This window comes from Prionailurus bengalensis, chromosome E3, assembly GCF_016509475.1.
Source record: "Prionailurus bengalensis isolate Pbe53 chromosome E3, Fcat_Pben_1.1_paternal_pri, whole genome shotgun sequence".
In the NCBI taxonomy this organism is placed as follows: Eukaryota; Metazoa; Chordata; class Mammalia; order Carnivora; family Felidae; genus Prionailurus; species Prionailurus bengalensis.
In genome coordinates this window covers 28772974-28789845 of record NC_057357.1, presented here as the reverse complement: position 1 = coordinate 28789845, position 16872 = coordinate 28772974, and the positions used below count along the sequence as shown (strand labels likewise).

At 52.6% G+C, this 16872-nt stretch overlaps 1 protein-coding gene across 2 annotated transcripts in view; it reads left to right on the top strand.

Moving 5' to 3' along the window:
• Positions 1-16872, top strand: part of ABCC1 (ATP binding cassette subfamily C member 1) — a 140853-nt gene that overhangs the window by 100798 nt on the left and 23183 nt on the right. Inside the window, exons 18-21 of one of the 2 annotated variants that reach the window (XM_043560445.1) lie at positions 1629-1796; positions 3807-3990; positions 14364-14445; positions 16548-16683. In XM_043560445.1, coding sequence (XP_043416380.1) covers positions 1629-1796; positions 3807-3990; positions 14364-14445; positions 16548-16683 — 570 coding nt within the window. The remainder of the gene's footprint in view (positions 1-1628; positions 1797-3806; positions 3991-14363; positions 14446-16547; positions 16684-16872) is intronic. The other variant, XM_043560446.1, reaches the window with a different exon arrangement.

The following is a 16872-nucleotide window of genomic DNA, read 5'->3' as shown; positions in this document are numbered from 1 at the left end:
GACTGTGGTTGGCTGACCCACACTGGGCTCAGTCAGGCAGCTCTGCTCCATGTCACGGGGCAGCTGAACTCGCCTCTAGGCTATGGGTTTGGCTGGGGTCCGCCCCGCATGGCTTCTTGCTGGGGCTTCGGCTGAAGGGGTGATAGCTCTACAGGAGGACACCCTTCTCATGGTGACAGCAGAAGCCCAAGAGAGACAGGAAAACCACATGGTGTCCCTTAAAGCATATTGTCCTTTTCACCTGGTTGAACTGAAAGATGGGAGAGCAGGAAGTGCCCTTCGCCTTTGCAGTCATGTGACTGTGGAGTCACATGACAGGGCGCTCTACAGGGAGGAGAGGTGCCAGTGATTCAGATGTCCACAGTCCCTTTCAAAGCAGCGATAATAGTAAAAATAATATGGTCACCAGCAGCTGTTGGGCATTTACTCCGTGCCAGGCACCGTGATAGACATTTTTATGTATTTCATCCTCACGGCAAGCCATGAGAGGGGATTAACTGTCATTTACATTTCATGGTTGAGGAAAGAGAGGCATAGAGGGGGCTAAGTGACTTGTCCAAACACCTTCCCACTAATGTTTGCTTATTTTTGAGAGAGAGAGAGAGACAGAGCGTGAGCGGGGGAGGAGCAGAGAGAGAGAGGGTGACAGAATCCGAAGCAGGCTCCAGGCTCCGAGCTGTCAGCACAGAGCCTGATGCGAGGCTTGAACTCACTAACTGTGAGATAATGACTTGAGCCAAAGTTGGACGGTCAACCGACTTGAGCCACCCAGGTGGCCCTGAGTTAGTTGTTTTAACGCACGTGTCTGTTTCTGCCACGTGGAGACTCCTCAGCCAGTCCCCGTCTGGCTGCCAGTAAAAGTCTAGAGCGGGAGAATATGACTGGGTCTGACGTCTGCCCCGGGCCAAAGAGCTGTGGCCGGAGGGGCCATCAAAAAGAACCTGGCTGCCTGAGCCCCACCTGGGTGTGTAGGGAGGGCAGGCATCTCTCTCGGCAGAGACTGGGCCCCATTAACCCGGCGGGGGGTCCACTTGGACTTCCCAGCCATGGATGGAAATGACAGTCGGTAATCGATAATCTGTAGTCGGAGGGGGAGCCGTGACTGCTGTGGTGTGCTCCGTGGAGCGCCCTGGTGTGAAGTAGAAACCGATTTCTACTGGTGAGTGGGGGGGGGAACTTCGGCACCCCCAGAGTGCAGCCTGCCTTGGCTCTCTGTGGTTTCACCGTGAGTGAGAGATCAGAGCAAGCGCGTCAAAGGGGTAGCTATTAACTAAAGCAGCAGCAGCGGGCTCGTTACGGCATCTGCCGGTGCCTTCTGTCAGACTCCAAGATCCGGAGCCTTCCTGTTGCTTGGTGCCACGGGCCGCCCCTTGCCGAATGCCCACGCTGTGCCAGCTGTCTGCTCAGCAGCTCCCAGGGGCTCCAGTTTTCTCTTCTGCCTGTTTCAGGGTTGAGGCTGGATTCCGTGGTCGGCCTTGAGCACAGTCCGTGCAGATACAATCTCATGCCTCTGCTTCCTGCTCAGACGAGGGGAGGCGGTTCAGCCCTCCAGGGCCGCCAGCCGGGGTCTGCTGCCTCCTGAGCAGGGCTCCCTAGGAACCCCCCCCTTCTGCTGTGTCTCTCCCCAGGGCGTGAACCTCTCTGGGGGCCAGAAGCAGCGTGTGAGCCTGGCCCGGGCTGTGTACTGTGACTCTGACATCTACCTCTTCGATGACCCCCTGTCGGCGGTGGATGCCCATGTGGGAAAACACATATTTGAAAATGTGGTTGGCCCCAAGGGGATGCTGAAGAACAAGGTACCTGCCGAAGGGCCAGGGCTCAGCTCTGGCCGTCCTCGCACATTTGTTCAGTCAAAATGTGCCCCCTTTGGGAATCCTTCACTTCCCACCTTTCAGGATTATTTTATTATTATTATTATTATTATTATTATTAATGTTTATTTATTTTTGAGAGAGCAAGTGAGTGAGCATGAACGGGGGAGGGGCAGAGAGAGAGGGAGACACAGAATCCGAAGCAGGCTCCAGGCTTCCAGCTGTCCGCACAGAGTCTGACACGGGGCTCAAGCTCACAAACTGTGAGACCACGACCTGAGCCGAAGTCAAATCTTTAACCGACTGAGCCACCCAGATGTCCCCCACCCCATTTTTTTAACTGAGCCACCCAGGTGCCCCCCCCCCCATTTTTTTAATTGGACTTCAGAACACGTTTCTCATGCTTCCCTTGCATGCCTTTCTGGGACAGCTTTCTTGCTCTTGTCCTTATAGGGGGACGTCCTTGACACTCACTTGAAGTCCTTGCCTTCATGTGGCCAAAGGAGGCTCCTCTTCCCGATTTAATAATGGGCGGCTTTGCAGAGGGAAATCCTATCCCTTTTGACTGATGGGGCAGCTCTCCCTTCCCTGCTGACGTGGCTGTAGGCTGAGGGACGGAGGTTGTGAGCAGGAAAAGTGCCTATAGCACCCGTACGTGACAGGAAATGTGTCCTCACCTGTTCATCATCATCATCATCACCATCATTTTTAGGGGAATTATAGGATGGTTGAGAAGGAGTACTGCTTTTTGGTTTTTTTCCTCTGGAGAAAGAAGTATTTTCCACATGTCCATGGGGAAAATAGAGAAGATTCAGAAAAACACAACAAAGAAAAAAAAAAAAAGCAATTTTGGACAACCCTACCTCATGCAGATTTATTTATTTCAAGCCTTATAAATAGGTTATCATGTCATGTGTGTACATAATGGACCTCAAGCCACTTAACCTATTGTAAGCATCATCCTGTACACACCATAAAAATTCTGGATAAACATAATTTTCAATTTAAAAAATTTCGTTATCAAAAATCTAAAAGAGTGTAAGAGTTATACGTAAAGCAAAAAAAAAAAAAAAAAAAAATGTCCCTCCTTTGTCCTGCGTCCTAGGCCCTGTCTCAGGAGACAGGTGTCACCAGGCCGCTTGCTGTCTGTTTCTGTACCACCCTTGAGCTAAGACTGGCTAAGACTGGTCTTTACATTTCTGAAGCGGTTGGAAAAAATCTGGAGGGGAAAAAAAAAAAAATTTGTGACATATGCAAATTGCATTGAGTTTAAATATATTTTTATATTTATGTTTCTATATAATACATGTACATATTTTATTTATATAATATATATTTATTGGGTCACAGACCATCTTTTTCCATCGTATGTACGACCACCTTCACGCTGTGGCAACTTCACCACCGGTTGCCGTAGCAACCGGAGGATCCATAAAGCCAAAAGTATTTACCATTTGGCCCTTTAAGAAAAAGTTTGCCGACTCGTGTCGTTTGATGAACGTCCTTCCAAACCTTGACTTAACTGGATAAAATATATACAGACGTGCGAGTTTTGTAGTGTCTTTTGGGAGGTGGGGGATTACCTGAAAAGAAAATTTCCCCACGGCACACAGATTGGTTTGTATCTGTGTCATTTTTCTGTTCTTGGACACATGCATGGTTCCCTCCCTGCCTCCCTCTCATCCTTCAGATTTCTGTTCACAGATAGGCTTCCCCATTACCCTTGTTAAAATTGGAACCTTCCACCCTCGGTCTCATACCCCCCCAGCACCCGCCGTGTTGCACTTGTATTGGTCCTTTCTCCCCTGACCCTGGAGTGTGGGGCTGGGATCTGTTTCCCTCCCTGCGGCCCCCCAGCTCCTGGAAGGTGAGTGTTGAAGGAGGCACCCATAGATGGGGGCGTCCCCAGCGCTCAGACTCGAGCTTGGCCGCTAGGCGTAGGGGAATTGCACTCATGCCCGGGCGCTGACTCGCGGGTCCCCGCTCTGCCCGCAGACACGGCTCCTGGTCACACACGGTATCAGCTACCTGCCCCAGGTGGATGTCATCATCGTCATGACCGGAGGCAAGATCTCCGAGATGGGCTCCTACCAGGAGCTGCTGGCCCGGGACGGGGCCTTCGCCGAGTTCCTGCGCACGTACGCCAGCACCGAGCAGGAGCAGTCCGAGCAGGATGACGGTAGGGCGCGCGGGGTGCCTCGCTGGGCCCCCGCTGCCTCCGGAGGTTCCCCCACACCCCCTCTGCGGTGGCCTGTCGGCAGCGGGCCAGCCTCTTCGGGGTCCCAACGCTTTGGGGGCGGCATTGAGAGGGGGTGCCAGCGCTTTGCGGCGGGGGCAGCAGATCTGGGCCCAAGTCCTGCTACTTTCCTGCGATGTGGCTCTGGGCCGAGCTTAAGTGTTCTCTCGGCAGGCACAGGGACGGTGGTGAGGTTCTCAAGAGGCTGTGGGAAGCAATGACTTTGTATGGCATAATCTAGAACAGATGTGAGGGTCGTGGGGGTTGTAGGCTGCTGGTTGGCAAGACCTCGGTTTGAGTCCCGTTTCCCCTCTTTTTTTTTTTTTTTAAATGTTTATTTTTGAAAGAGAGAGGGTGGGGGCAGAGAGAGAGGGAGACACAGAATCCGAAGCAGGCTCCAGGCTCCGAGCTGTCAGCACAGAGCCCGACGTGGAGCTCGAACCCATGAACCGTGAGGTCATGACTCGAGCCGAAGTGGGATGCTTAACCGACTGAACCACCCAGGTGCCCCCCACTGCCCCTCTTACTAGGGTCCCCCAAACCCTTCTGAGCCTCAGTTTCCCCACTGATAATAACAGAACAGTCTCTGGCACTTGGTGCAGATTTCATGTGCTGAATTCCATAGAGCCTTGGGCGTAGTGCCTGGCACACAGTGTTCGGGCCATGACAACTGTTGTCATTACCCGCCCCGGGAAGAGTGCCCATCTCTTCACCCCATGCCCTTGGCACCTGCCAGGTCAGTGCAGACCTGCCCCCTTCCCACCTGCCGCACCCACTGTGTCCTCTCGGGCCAGGACTCCGAAAGCTGGAACCTCACCCTGTCCTTATTTGAAGGCTTCTGTGGTGAGACTTCTAAGAATCTGTCCTCTCCTCTCTGTTGGCTTAAATTTCAGGGGATTGGTTTGCCGCCTTCAGGCTGCCCTGTGTTTCATCACTCAGACTAGCATCTCAGAGGCTCCTCTCCTCCCCTCTCTGCTTGGAGCTCTGACCCCACAGAGAGGGAAGAGGTCATCTGACACCTTTGCTCCTTGGCTCGCGGCGATTGCTAAGAATGAAAACGAGAGATTGCTCTTCCGGCCCTGATCTCCCATCTCCAGGAGCAAATTACAGACTCCCCCAGCCTCCCGGGCACGTTCTTTATGTGCTTTGTCCCCAGGGAGGCCTCAGATAGACTGTCCACAGGGGCAGGGCTGCGGGACTGCCTCGTTGGGCAATTTGCACGGGTGCTTTTGTTCTCGGAACGTCTGTGATACGGATCTAAGACACAGCCGCTGCTTGCTGAGGGCTTCCCGGTGCCCCTGTTCTCTGCCGGAGTTCCCTTGTTGACCCCTTCCATCGACTCACGAGGGAGTAGAATTGTTATTCCCGGTTTAGGGAATAGTGAGGAAAGTGAGGTTTAGGGAAACTTGTCCCTTCTGTGTCAGGGACGGCTGGGTTCCTGTAGCTGTGAATGGGGCCGGTCCCTAAGAAAGAGCTGTCTGCTCTTCATCGAGGTAGTCATTCAGCAGATTTTTATTAAGCATCTACTACTATGTGTTGAGTGCTTGTATTAACTCCCTAGGGCTTCCTTGACAAAGTGCCACAGGCTGAGTGGCTTAAGCAACAGAAATTTAATCTCTCACAGTTTGGGAGAATGGAAGCCAAAGACAGAGGTGTTCACCGGACTGATTCTTTCCGAGGCTCTGAGGGAGGGCTGTTCCACCCCTCCCCTGGCTTCTGCAGAGCTGCTGGCGGCCAGTGGCTTATAGATGCATCACCCTCACATCTGCCTCCGTCTTTCACACAGAAACCTGGCGTGTTTCTGTCTCTCAATTTCCCCTTTTTGTAATGACACCAGTTATATGGGATTAGGGCCCACCCTAATGACCTCACCTCAACTCATTACACCTGCAGATAACTTGTCTCCAAATACAGTCACGTTCGGAGCTCCTGGGGGCTAGGAATTCAGGAATTCCTAGAACAACACTGTTCTAGGTTTTGGGGAGACAGAAGTGAATGACATCTAGACAGATCCCTATCCTCATGGAGCTTGGAATCTGTTGGGAGAAAAGGGCAAAACACAAATCAAGAAATAAATGGTTTCCTAGAGCGTTAAGTGCTATGAAGAAAAAAAACCCACACAGGATGATGAGCTGGGGAGTGATACGGATGACACCTGGCCATGCAAGGTGGTCAGAGACACCCTTTCTGAGGAGGTGACCTTGGCATGGAAGGTTGCCAGCAAGGAGAAAATCCGGGGAACAGTGTGCTGATGCAGGGAACAGAAAGGAGGCCGGGGTGGCCAGACCATGGTGGGTGAAGGGACAGTGGTGGGAGATGGCCTTTCAGGGTGAGGCGTTTGGGGTTTGGTCTCAATGCAGCGGGCATCCAGTGAATGTCAGAGAGGGGCAGCAACTTGGCCAAGGACACACAGTGGCTGCTAGGCAGGGGTGGGACCTCAAGTCTGGCCTAAGTTTCAGTCGTCTGTTCCTTCCCTTGGTGCTTTATGTGTCTGCCTGGGGTCAGGGCTCATCCATTGCCTCTGCATTAGTGTGCTTCAGGAGCCCCAGTGGTTTGTCACGTTTTATTGAGATACAGTTGGCATAGCATACGATCCTCCCATTTAAAGCATACAGTGTAGTGATGTTTAGCACGTTGAGAGTTGGGCAGCCATCACCAAAACCGACTTTAGAACATTCCGGTCACCCCTCCAGAAAACCTCGTAGCCATTAGCAATCACTCCCCATTTTCTCCCAGCCCCCTAGGTCCCTGGCACCTGCTCATCTTTCTGCCCCTAGATTTGTCTGTTCTGGGCATCTCATGTAAATGGAATTCTAGACCGTGTGGTCCTTAATGAGCTGGTTTCTTTGCTTCCTGTGATGTTTCTGTGGCTCACCCGTGTGATAGCACATGTCTATACTTGATAACCTTTCTGTGGCTGGGTAATACACACCCCATTTTATTTATTCAGTCAGGTGATGACAGGTCAAGTTGTTTCCATGTTTTGGCTGTTATAAATTGTGCTGCTCTGAACCCTCTTGGTATTAAAAGTGTTTCCTTTTGCGAGCATGAGGCAAGAAATGCCTCCAGTTTATCATTCCTGGTGGGAATGAGTTTCTACGTGTCTCTGCTCTTGGGGCCGGAAAGTTCTGTCTTAAGTCTAGCCTGCTTCCCTCCTGCTTCAGGGTTGCCTTCCTCTGATTGTCATGCCACTGCCACGTGCTGGATGAGACAACCCCACAGCCCCTGTACGTCACAGTCCAGCTTCCTTCAGGTGAAAACAACCCTGTATGCTCTCTCAGGTGACACGTGTGCCTTTTACTGAATCTTTTTCCCCCGAACGAGGTCTCCCTCCTTTGTATCCAGGTGCACAGGGAGCATCCTTAAACTCTGCTGACCACAGATGGGTTTTTTCACTCCCCTTCCTCCACCACTGCCAACAGATCCAAAGCATTTGGTGCAGAACACGGAATACTGCCAATTACTTTTTTTTTTTTTTCTTTTTTCCTTTGGCCACGTCAGCACTTAATTTGGCAATGAAAATGCCACCCTTGCACCACTGCAGGGTCATTTTCCCAATTTAGCCGTACAGCCTCCCCCAGAAGTCCTCAGCCCTGTGGGTCTGAACTCACACTGGGCGGCGTCTTCACTTTCTCCCTCTCTCGGAGGGGCCCCCGGCACTGCAGCTTGGCATCGGGGTCCGATATTGCTCAGCTGTGGCAGGTTTCCAAGAGCCAATGACCCTGAATTTGTTTGAGCCACATTTTTGGCTTCCCCTAAAGGGAAACTTTTTTTTCCCTTGTTGGATTAATCAGATCTTTTTTAGAACACCCAGGCTGAAGGGGGAGAGTGGTTGGTTTGGGGGGATTCTTTCCCAGGGGGGTAGGGAATAGTAGAGGTAACAGGAAGTAGGCTTAGGAAGAGAAGATACTGACCAGTCTTGGCAGGGATTTATTACACTGATTAATAGGAAACTTTTTTCTTCCTTTTTCTTTTCTTTTCTTTCCTTTTTTCTTTTCTTTTCTTTTCCCTTTCCTTTTCTTTTCCCTTTCCTTTCCTTTCCCTTCCCTTTCCCTTCCCTTTCCTTTCCCTTTCCTTTCCTTTCCTTTCCATGGCAAAGAGAGTTACAAACTGACTCATTAACCTTTGTATCCGGAAGGTAAAGAACCTTCCTATGTACTCTGGTGTCTTTATTAGGAAGACTGCTCTAAAATTTACAGCAGTGGTTTTTAGCGGGGGGAACATCTGTGCCTCCCAGGATACTTGGCAGTGTCTGGAGACTTTTTTGGTTGTGACAACTGGGATGGAGGAGGGCAGTGCTAACACAGAGGGTGGAGACCAGAGATGCTGCTAAGCATCCTACAATGCACAGCACTCTCCCCCCACACCCCCCCCAGAAAATAGAGCATATGCTCTGACTCCACGCTCCCCAGGTTCTTTCCTGTCGTCTTGGGAGAAACACCTTTCTCCCACTTTTCAGAACCTTACTTAATTCATCTCTCAACCTCATGTCTAATTTTTTCTGTTTTTCAGATTTTTGCTGACAGTTTCTTTTTTTTTCTTTTTCTTTTTTTTTTTTTTTTTTACTGATTAGGGAATCAATATGTGCTCATTTTAGACAGCTGGAAGCTGCAGGAAAAACCCACAAAACCAGGAAAAAGAATGTCCATCCACTCACCCACCTGCCAGGGGGTTTGTCTGTGTCTGTCTTGCCTCGGCCTTACTCCCGAGCAGAGGAGTGCCCTCTGTGCATTCAGCCATCAGGTCTCCTTTCTTTCTTTCCTTAACAGTGGTAACAGTGGGTCATAAGCACCGCCCCATATTGCAAAAGTCTCTCATAAACACCGACCAGCTGCTGGAGAATCCAGCGTCCAGATGGCACATTCCTTTAGGCTGTTCTCAGTAGCCATATTTCTTCCTCCTGAGTACGAAGAACTTTCTGGGCCTAGGCTGGTGGATTGGGCCAGGCGATGCAGCCGGTCAATTCCGTTTTTGGTCAAAAACGAAGCGTTGACTGTAACGCAGCGACTTGGGATTCTTCCCTTGAGGGAGGTTTGCCTGCTGGCCCGTGCCCAAGCAGAGTTCCAGAACCTTCTTGAGAATAAACAACAGAGCTCCGAGGTGCTGGTTTTGAGGGCCGGTGGCTGGCTGGACACGGAGCCCAGGCAAGGGCACTTAGGAGGTCCAAGGGCAGGGACCCTTACACCCCAAGGGTAAGGGACAGCCCCTTACCTGGTACCTGGAAGCCCTGGAAGAACATGTATTGGAGAAGAAGTTTGGTGCCTTTGGCGAAAAAAAAATTCTTGCTGTTTTATAGCACCCCCCACTGCCCCCTTTCATTTTCCACTTTCTCTGCTTTAGTTTTCTTTGTGGTACTAACCACTGCCTGACAGCCAAGTCTAGATCTGTTACTTCGTGTATTATCTCTCTCTCTGTCTTTCTCTCCCTTTCCCTTCCCCTTCCCCTTCCCTTTCCCTTCCCCTTGGAATTTAAGCTCCATGAGGGCTTTTTGGTCATTGTATATCCCCAGGACTGGGAACAGTGCCTGGCACACAGTAGACGCTCAGTATAATGTGTTAAATAAGCAAATGGATGCATGATGCCTTGATTATTGAAGGCACATCCTACATAAGCTTTGAACATTAACACAGCTGTATAAAGATCCCAGATTAGATGAAACTATGCATTGATTTTACCCATGTGTCCAGGGTTGGTTTAGAAATCAGCTTTACGGGGCGCCTGGGTGGCTTAGTCGGTTGAGCATCCGAGTTTAGCTCATGTCATGATCTCGTGGTTCATGGGTTCGAGCCCCGCATCAGGCTCCGTGCTGACAGCTCAGAGCCTGGAGCCTGCTTCAGATTCTTTGTCTCCCCCTCTCTCTGCCCCTCCCCTGTTCATGCTCTGTCTCTGTCTCTCAAAAATAAACATTAAAACAAAATTAGAAGAAAGCAACCAGCTTTGTGGGTGTGGGATGTGAGATGGCATCATGGTGGCCAATGGGGTGCCCATTCTGGCCCTGGAAGGTCATCTCTGCTTCACTTGGCCATTGATGTGTTAATCTGTCCATCTGCGTGTCAGGTGTATACAGAGCGCTTGGTGTGTGCCATGGGGACACCCAGTACTTGAGCCACTGTGTGGAATGGTGCCTCTTGGATTGTGCAGTGCACGGTCTCTTACACCCTACATGGCCATCCAGTGTGCCTGATGATGGGAATAGAGTAGTGGAAAAGACCTCTCTGTTTTCAAGAGCTCACAGTTGGATGGTGGAAACAAACACCAAATAATCAACGACGTGGTGGTGCTAACCGCAGTGATGGAGGTGAGCCTGGGGGGCTGGGGGGGGACCAAGATGAAATCTGAGCCAAGTCACCTTCTCTTCCCCTTTTCTTGGCTCCATCTGTAGCTGGTTCAGAGTAAGGTTCCTTGTGGCCCAGACCCCTGTCGTGAGCAGCATCCGACCTCGAGGAACTGAGGGCTGTGGGCTAAGTAAGCAAGTAAGAAAATAATTTTAAATGGCCCCTTGGTTTTTGAGGGCCTGCGCAGGAAGCCCAGGCCCTGGCGCCCGATGGCCCAGAGTCAAACGGCAGTCCTGCCACCTGTGTGAATTTGGGGGAAATGACTCCCTTTCCACAAGTCAGTTTTCTTACCTGAAACGTGTGATAGAGTGGAGGCCTGTGTGCGGTCCCCCAGCTGCCACACCCACCCCACCCAGCTATTATACTGTGACCAGTGCAGACAGAGGGTTGGCTTGCATTTTTCTAGATCTTTTTGTGTTTGACATGGTTATAACTTTTAGGGAAAGGGCTGGCCCCGTGCAGTGTGCTTGTCAGGGATCTACCCAGAACATGTGGGATGGGGCCACTGAGGCACAGGTGCAGCAGGCCCCTTGAATAGCTTTGCCCTTCCTCATCCTTAGGAGATAACATCCACCCATCCCCTCTGGACATTTATTTTTTTATTTTTATTTTTATTTTTTTTAGAGTGCGAGATGGAAAGAGGGGCAAGTGGAGAGAGAGAATCTTAAGCAGGCTCCACGGTCAGTGCCGAGCCCAACGTGGGGCTCGATCCCCCTGACCCTGGGATCATTACCTGAGCTAAAATCAGGAGTCAGGCTTTCAACTGACTGAGCCACCCAGGTGCCCCCACTCCAGGCACTGATCCTGTAGCTTTGTGCTTGGAGAGAGGCCCTTGACGGTCTGCAGACCTTTATTGGACACCTACTATGTGCCAGGCTTTCTGGTGGACCCTTGGGGAGGTAGTCTGAATCCCCAGATCTACTCATCAGCTTGGTGGCCTTGGTTAAGCCTGACTGCCATGTAGGTCAGATGACCATGATATGAGCATGTCTTGAAGGAGATCTTGTCTACAAAATGCTTGGCACGTAGTGGGTGGACAGTGAATGGCCACAGTGTGGTTATTATGATCCCACCCTTACTTGCTGGGCATGGGCAGGACCTAGGCAACCCAAGGCAGAGCCGGGAGATGCCTGATGGGAGTAACTGCAGGTGTCTGTGGGCGCCCAGAGGAGGGCTGTCTGTTAGCAGAATTACAGCAGGGAAGGCTGTGCTGGCTCCCTCTGGCGAGGTAAAGGCATCACCAGCCCCTGGAGTGGACCCATCGCTCCTGCCTTCCTTAAACAGCAATATGTCTTAAGGGTCCAGACGTAAGGGCTCTTCCGTAAGCCACAGAAGCCGACTCTGGCTGCTGAAACAAGGAAGAGAACCGGGTAGCTCAGAAATCAAAGGCCAAACCAAATGAGCAAGACTCAGGAAGTAGGAACTCCGGGAATCCTGTTCCTTTAGGACAGATCAGCCCAAGCTGTCTTTAGTCCTGGTCGGGTCACTGATAGTTCAAAGTCATGGGGAAGGGGTTCCTTGGACTAAGCTTCTGCCCTTGGGCAGAGCCCCTGTGGCCTGCCTGTAGGAAGAGACTGTAGGAAGAGGGAGGGGCTGACGCCTTGCAAAGAAGGAAGACTGAGTGGTGGATCCACCCATGTTCACGTTGCCCCCCTAGGACTCTCATTCTGTCTCCTTTCGGTGGAGAGTTTTCCAGCTGCCCCAGCTGCTGTATCAACCTGTGGGCTAATTGGGTTGAGAAAGGGGGTCACGGGAGGCCACTGTGAGGTCTCCCATCCAGACCTTACGGCTCATACTGGGTGAGGAGCAGAAGGGGAGGCTGAAGCTTGCACAGGGCAGCCTGTGCGGCCCTGAGAGTGGGGCTCTCTGAAACCCTTGCCACAGTGCAGGTGTCTCTGGGCATGTTTTCAGGCATCCTTGTCCCTGCACAGAGAAAGACGGTCAAGGCCAGGCCGGGGCCTCCAGTGCCGGGCGCATATGTGGCTGTCCTTGCCTGCACGGAAAATCCTTGTTATCATTCTTCTCTGTGATATAGTTGGTTTTTTTTTTAATTAAAAAAAAAAATAAGATGGGGCGCCTGGGTGGTGCAGTCGGTTAAGCGTCCGACTTCAGCCAGGTCACGATCTCGTGGTCCATGAGTTCGAGCCCCGCATCGGGCTCTGGGCTGATGGCTCAGAGCCTGGAGCCTGTTTCCGATTCTCTGTCTCCCTCTCTCTCTGCCCCTCCCCCGTTCATGCTCTGTCTCTCTCTGTCCCAAAAATAAAATAAACGTTGAAAAAAAAAAATAAGAAAGATGCTGCATTAAAAAGAAACGTATAGGGGCGCCTGGGTGGCTCAGTCGGTTGAGCGTCCAACTTCAGCTCAGGTCACGATCTTGCGGTCCGTGAGTTCGAGCCCCGTGTCAGGCTCTGGGCTGATGGCCCAGAGCCTGGAGCCTGCTTCCGATTCTGTGTCTCCCTCTCTCTCTGCCCCTCCCCCGTTCATGCTCTGTCTCTCTCTGTCTCAAAAATAAATAAATGTTAAAAAAAAAAAAAGAAAGAAACGTATAAAGCAGTGATTGTCAATCTTGGCTGCACCCCGTAATTATCTACGGAACGTGTTTCTAGGCATGAGTGCTGCTAACTGCCACCGTGGTGTCTTTCCCTTACCAAGCCCGTGCACGGCCTCATCCATCCTCCCACTTACGAAGGTAGCTGTGACTCCCGCTTTGCAGATGTGAAAGTTGAGGCTCAAGGAGGTTTATTGCTTGCCTAGCCCACACAGCTGGGAAGTAAGAGAACACTTCATTCCTGACTGTGCTCTCACTCAGGATGGGCGCCTGGCCTCCCTGCATGCTGTCACTGCAGGGACCGAATCTGGGCGGGGGGCATCCCCGGGGGGGGGGTGCGTCCTTCACAGCCAAGATGGAGAATCACCAGCTCAGAGCTCCCCGCCCCCAACGCGGGAATGGTTGCCTGCCCCACTCTGCAGTGTCTCATCTGAAAGAGCCTGCCTTTTTGCATTCTGCGCCACTTCACGTCCCATCAGCATGTTCCCAGGGTCGCCCTGCCCTTGCTGGCTGCGTATTTGTCCCTTTAGTAACATCTCCCCCGCATGCCCTCCCCTCCTCTTCCAGGCCAGTGCTTTGGAGTCCTACACCGTGCGTCTCTCTTGTACGCTCTTTGTCCTGGGAGCGGCGTGCAGAGTTGAGTGCGGAGCAGGGGTGATAATAACATACGACCGAGGGGTCGGGAGAATGAAGGCAGATATTGTATGTCAGCACAGCGGCCACCACTTGTTTAATAAATGTGAGCCACTGCCGTCGAGGTTACGGTGATGAGTGTGGATGCTGAGGGTGTGACTCCTGGGACGGGGGCACATGCCTGGCTGGTATTTCTCACGGTGGCTCCACCAGTCGTCAGGGAAGTTCGTCACTATGGAGGAAAAGGCACTGCTCCAGGCACCCTCTACTCTAGAGGGTCTGGACCTCCCCACGATCTGGCAACCAAAAACTGGCCCTGGGAGGTGCGGCTGGAGCGCCTTCCCGGACTCTTCCTGTTGGCTGAGGCTCTTGTCAAAACTGGTTGTTATTTGAGTACGCGCCTTGCTCGGGATGCTTAGGGACCCGTGAGCTGTGCCCCGTTCCCCACGAGGCTCCTTGCTTCCTGGCCCCTTGGACTAAGCTTCATGCAGCTGAGACGCTGTTAGCGGCACTGCATTATACCTGTTGCTGCCGGCACAGGGCACCCTCCCCTGCGGGGCCCTCTAGGTGGTTGCAGGCCATCACCTGTGGCCCAAGGGAGCCAGCCAGCAACACGTATCTCCCGCACCTGCGCCGGGAGACTGTCTGTGGCCTCAGCAAAGCAGCTCCTGCTTTCTGAGCTTCCTGGGGGTCAGGTTATCTGCATTCAAGTGATGGGTTTTCCTCAATGTCCTGGGTCTTGGTGTCCAGCTCCTGACATCACAATTTCCCTCTCTCCTGTCTTCTGCCCGGGTTAACAGGCATCAGTAGTCCCGGGAAGGAGACGAAGCAGATGGAGAATGGCATGCTGGTGACGGACGTCGCGGGGAAGCAGCTGCAGAGGTAGGGGGTACGGGCGGACCCGTTCCTCCAGATTCTCCAGGCACCCTGTCTCTGCCACCTGCCTGGGTCGGGAGCCAAGAGGGATGGGAGTGCTGGCAGCCTGTCTGACCTACCGACACAGGCCTTCAGCTCCCCGAGGTCTTAGAAGATGTAGGCTTTCTGCCTCCTTTCCCAAATCATTAGGAGACCTCACCTGGCACTGTTTACCAGATGACGTCTGCACTTAGGACACTCATGTTCCCCACATAATATCGATCTTGGCTCAAGTCGTTCAGAGGGGCCTGGACTAGTCAGGCTGTAAGAGCCAGTATTTGAATCAAAATGGTCACACTGGTAGCGACCACGATGTTCAGTCCACCATTAGGAGCCAGTCATGGCACCAGCCCTGTATGGTCTGTTGAAATCTTACCTTCCCATTTTATAGATGAGCAAACAGCACTCTCCCTAAGTCATGCAGCTGGAGAGAAACTGAACTTTTTTTTTTTTTAACATTCATTTATTTTTGAGAGAGACAGAGCACAAGCGGGGGAGGGACAGAGAGAGAGAGAGAGAGAGAGAGAGAGAGAGAGAGAGGGAGGGACACAGAATCCAAAGCGGGTTCCAGGCTCTGAGCTGCCAGCACCTTGGATTTGAACCCAATCCTGGTCTCTGAGCCAGTGCCCCAAAGGTCTAGGCTTTGCTGCTTTAAAGGAGGTTGTTTTCAGCTAGAAGGTTTGGGATTTGGAGGAGCAGCATTCCGTGAGCCTGCTTGCTTAACCTCTCTGTGCCTCAGTTTTCTTATGTGTCAGATAGGGTCTGCGGTGTACCTACTGCAGGGGGCTGGCTGTAGTGAGATGGACACCGTGTAGTGCCTGAGAAGTACTCAGCACAGCACCTTGCTCCGTCAGCACCCAGTAAACAGCACTCACTTCTAACTGGGTGAGCTGGGGCTGCCTGCAGTTATCTTGCTCCGGGTGGGGGTGGATTCCACAGACACGGGGCTGGGAAGGAAATTGGCATGAGTAGCTCCTCCCATCAGAACACTGCACACAGTAGCCCCCTAGACTCCTGATTTTTGTTATACGGGACAGGTGGAAATATCCCTGCTCTGTTGGCGCACCCGCCAAGGCAGTGAGCTAGCTACATGTGTGTAAGTCACGTAGAACGGAGCCTCACCCCGGGGCTGTGGGGGCACTGCCAGGATTCAGGCACGTGATCAGTTGGTCATGGTTGCTGCGATTGGAGAATTTGCTGAGAAAACTGACATAAGGCAGCACCTGGAGGTGGTCCTGGGACCTACGGGCGGTGACGGTGGGGGGCTTGCCAGGGAGAACCATGAGCGGACTGAGCAGAAGCGTCGGGGACACTGGGCATATCAGTTGCTATGTAACAGATGACCTCAAACTTAGTGGCTTGTCATCTCCTAGTTTCTGTGGCTTTGGAAGATCTGGGCACGGCTGAGCCGCTTCGTCCATTCAGGGTCTCACACGAACCACATCCGAGGTTCCTGGCAGGCTGGGGTCTCATCTGAAGGTTCGGCTGGGGAAGGATCCACTATGAAGCTCACATGAGTGTTGGCAGGAATCAGTTCCTCAGGGGCCGGATCACTGTCCTCAGTTTCTAACTGGAGCCCCTTCCGCTCCCAGCTGGCCTGAGGAGCCTACAGGCTTCATGAATGCCTGCAAACCAAGAAGGCAGTGGGGAGAGTCCCCAACCAGGATGGAAGTCACATCCCATCGCTTTGCCCGTGTGGGACTGAGCCATGGCTCAAGAGGGCATTCTTGTGCATATGCCCACACACGCCTGCCTCATTCTCCAGGGTGACAAGTCCCCCGGGGGTGGAGCTACCTCGGGGAAGGCTCTAAAGAGGGCTTTGGGCCACACGATCGGTGATAGTGTATCGTGGTGTTTAAAGCTGATGACGACCACCGGCAGACCAGAGATGCTTCTTGAGCACTGCCTGTGTGAAGGAACATCTTCTCCGTGGGGTCCTGTGTCGTGGGTCCCCTCCCTGGGTCACGGCTGTGAAATCAGAGGATTGAACTAGCTTGATGCTCTGCTGGGCTTGCCTCTGTCCCCGAGGCTCCCGTTTGGTTGACGCTCGTGTGCCCTGCTTTCCCCAGACAGCTGAGCAACTCTTCCTCCTACAGCGGGGACGTTAGCCGCCACCACACGAGCACCGCCGAGCCGCAGAAAGCTGGAGCCCAGGACGAGGACGCGTGGAAGCTGGTGGAGGCAGACAAGGCTCAAACGGGACAGGTGAGGACCGTGGCTGGCGTTCCTGCGTGCGGGGCCCTGTGCAGAATGCCTTGTTTATGTTCGCTGGTGTCTCGCCCCTCAACAAGCCTATAAAAGTGCCATTTCCCAGTGCTGGAAACAGGGACCCGAGAGCCTAAATGACTTGCCCAAGGTCGCAGCCAGGGGACGGCAGAGCTAGGATTTGAACCC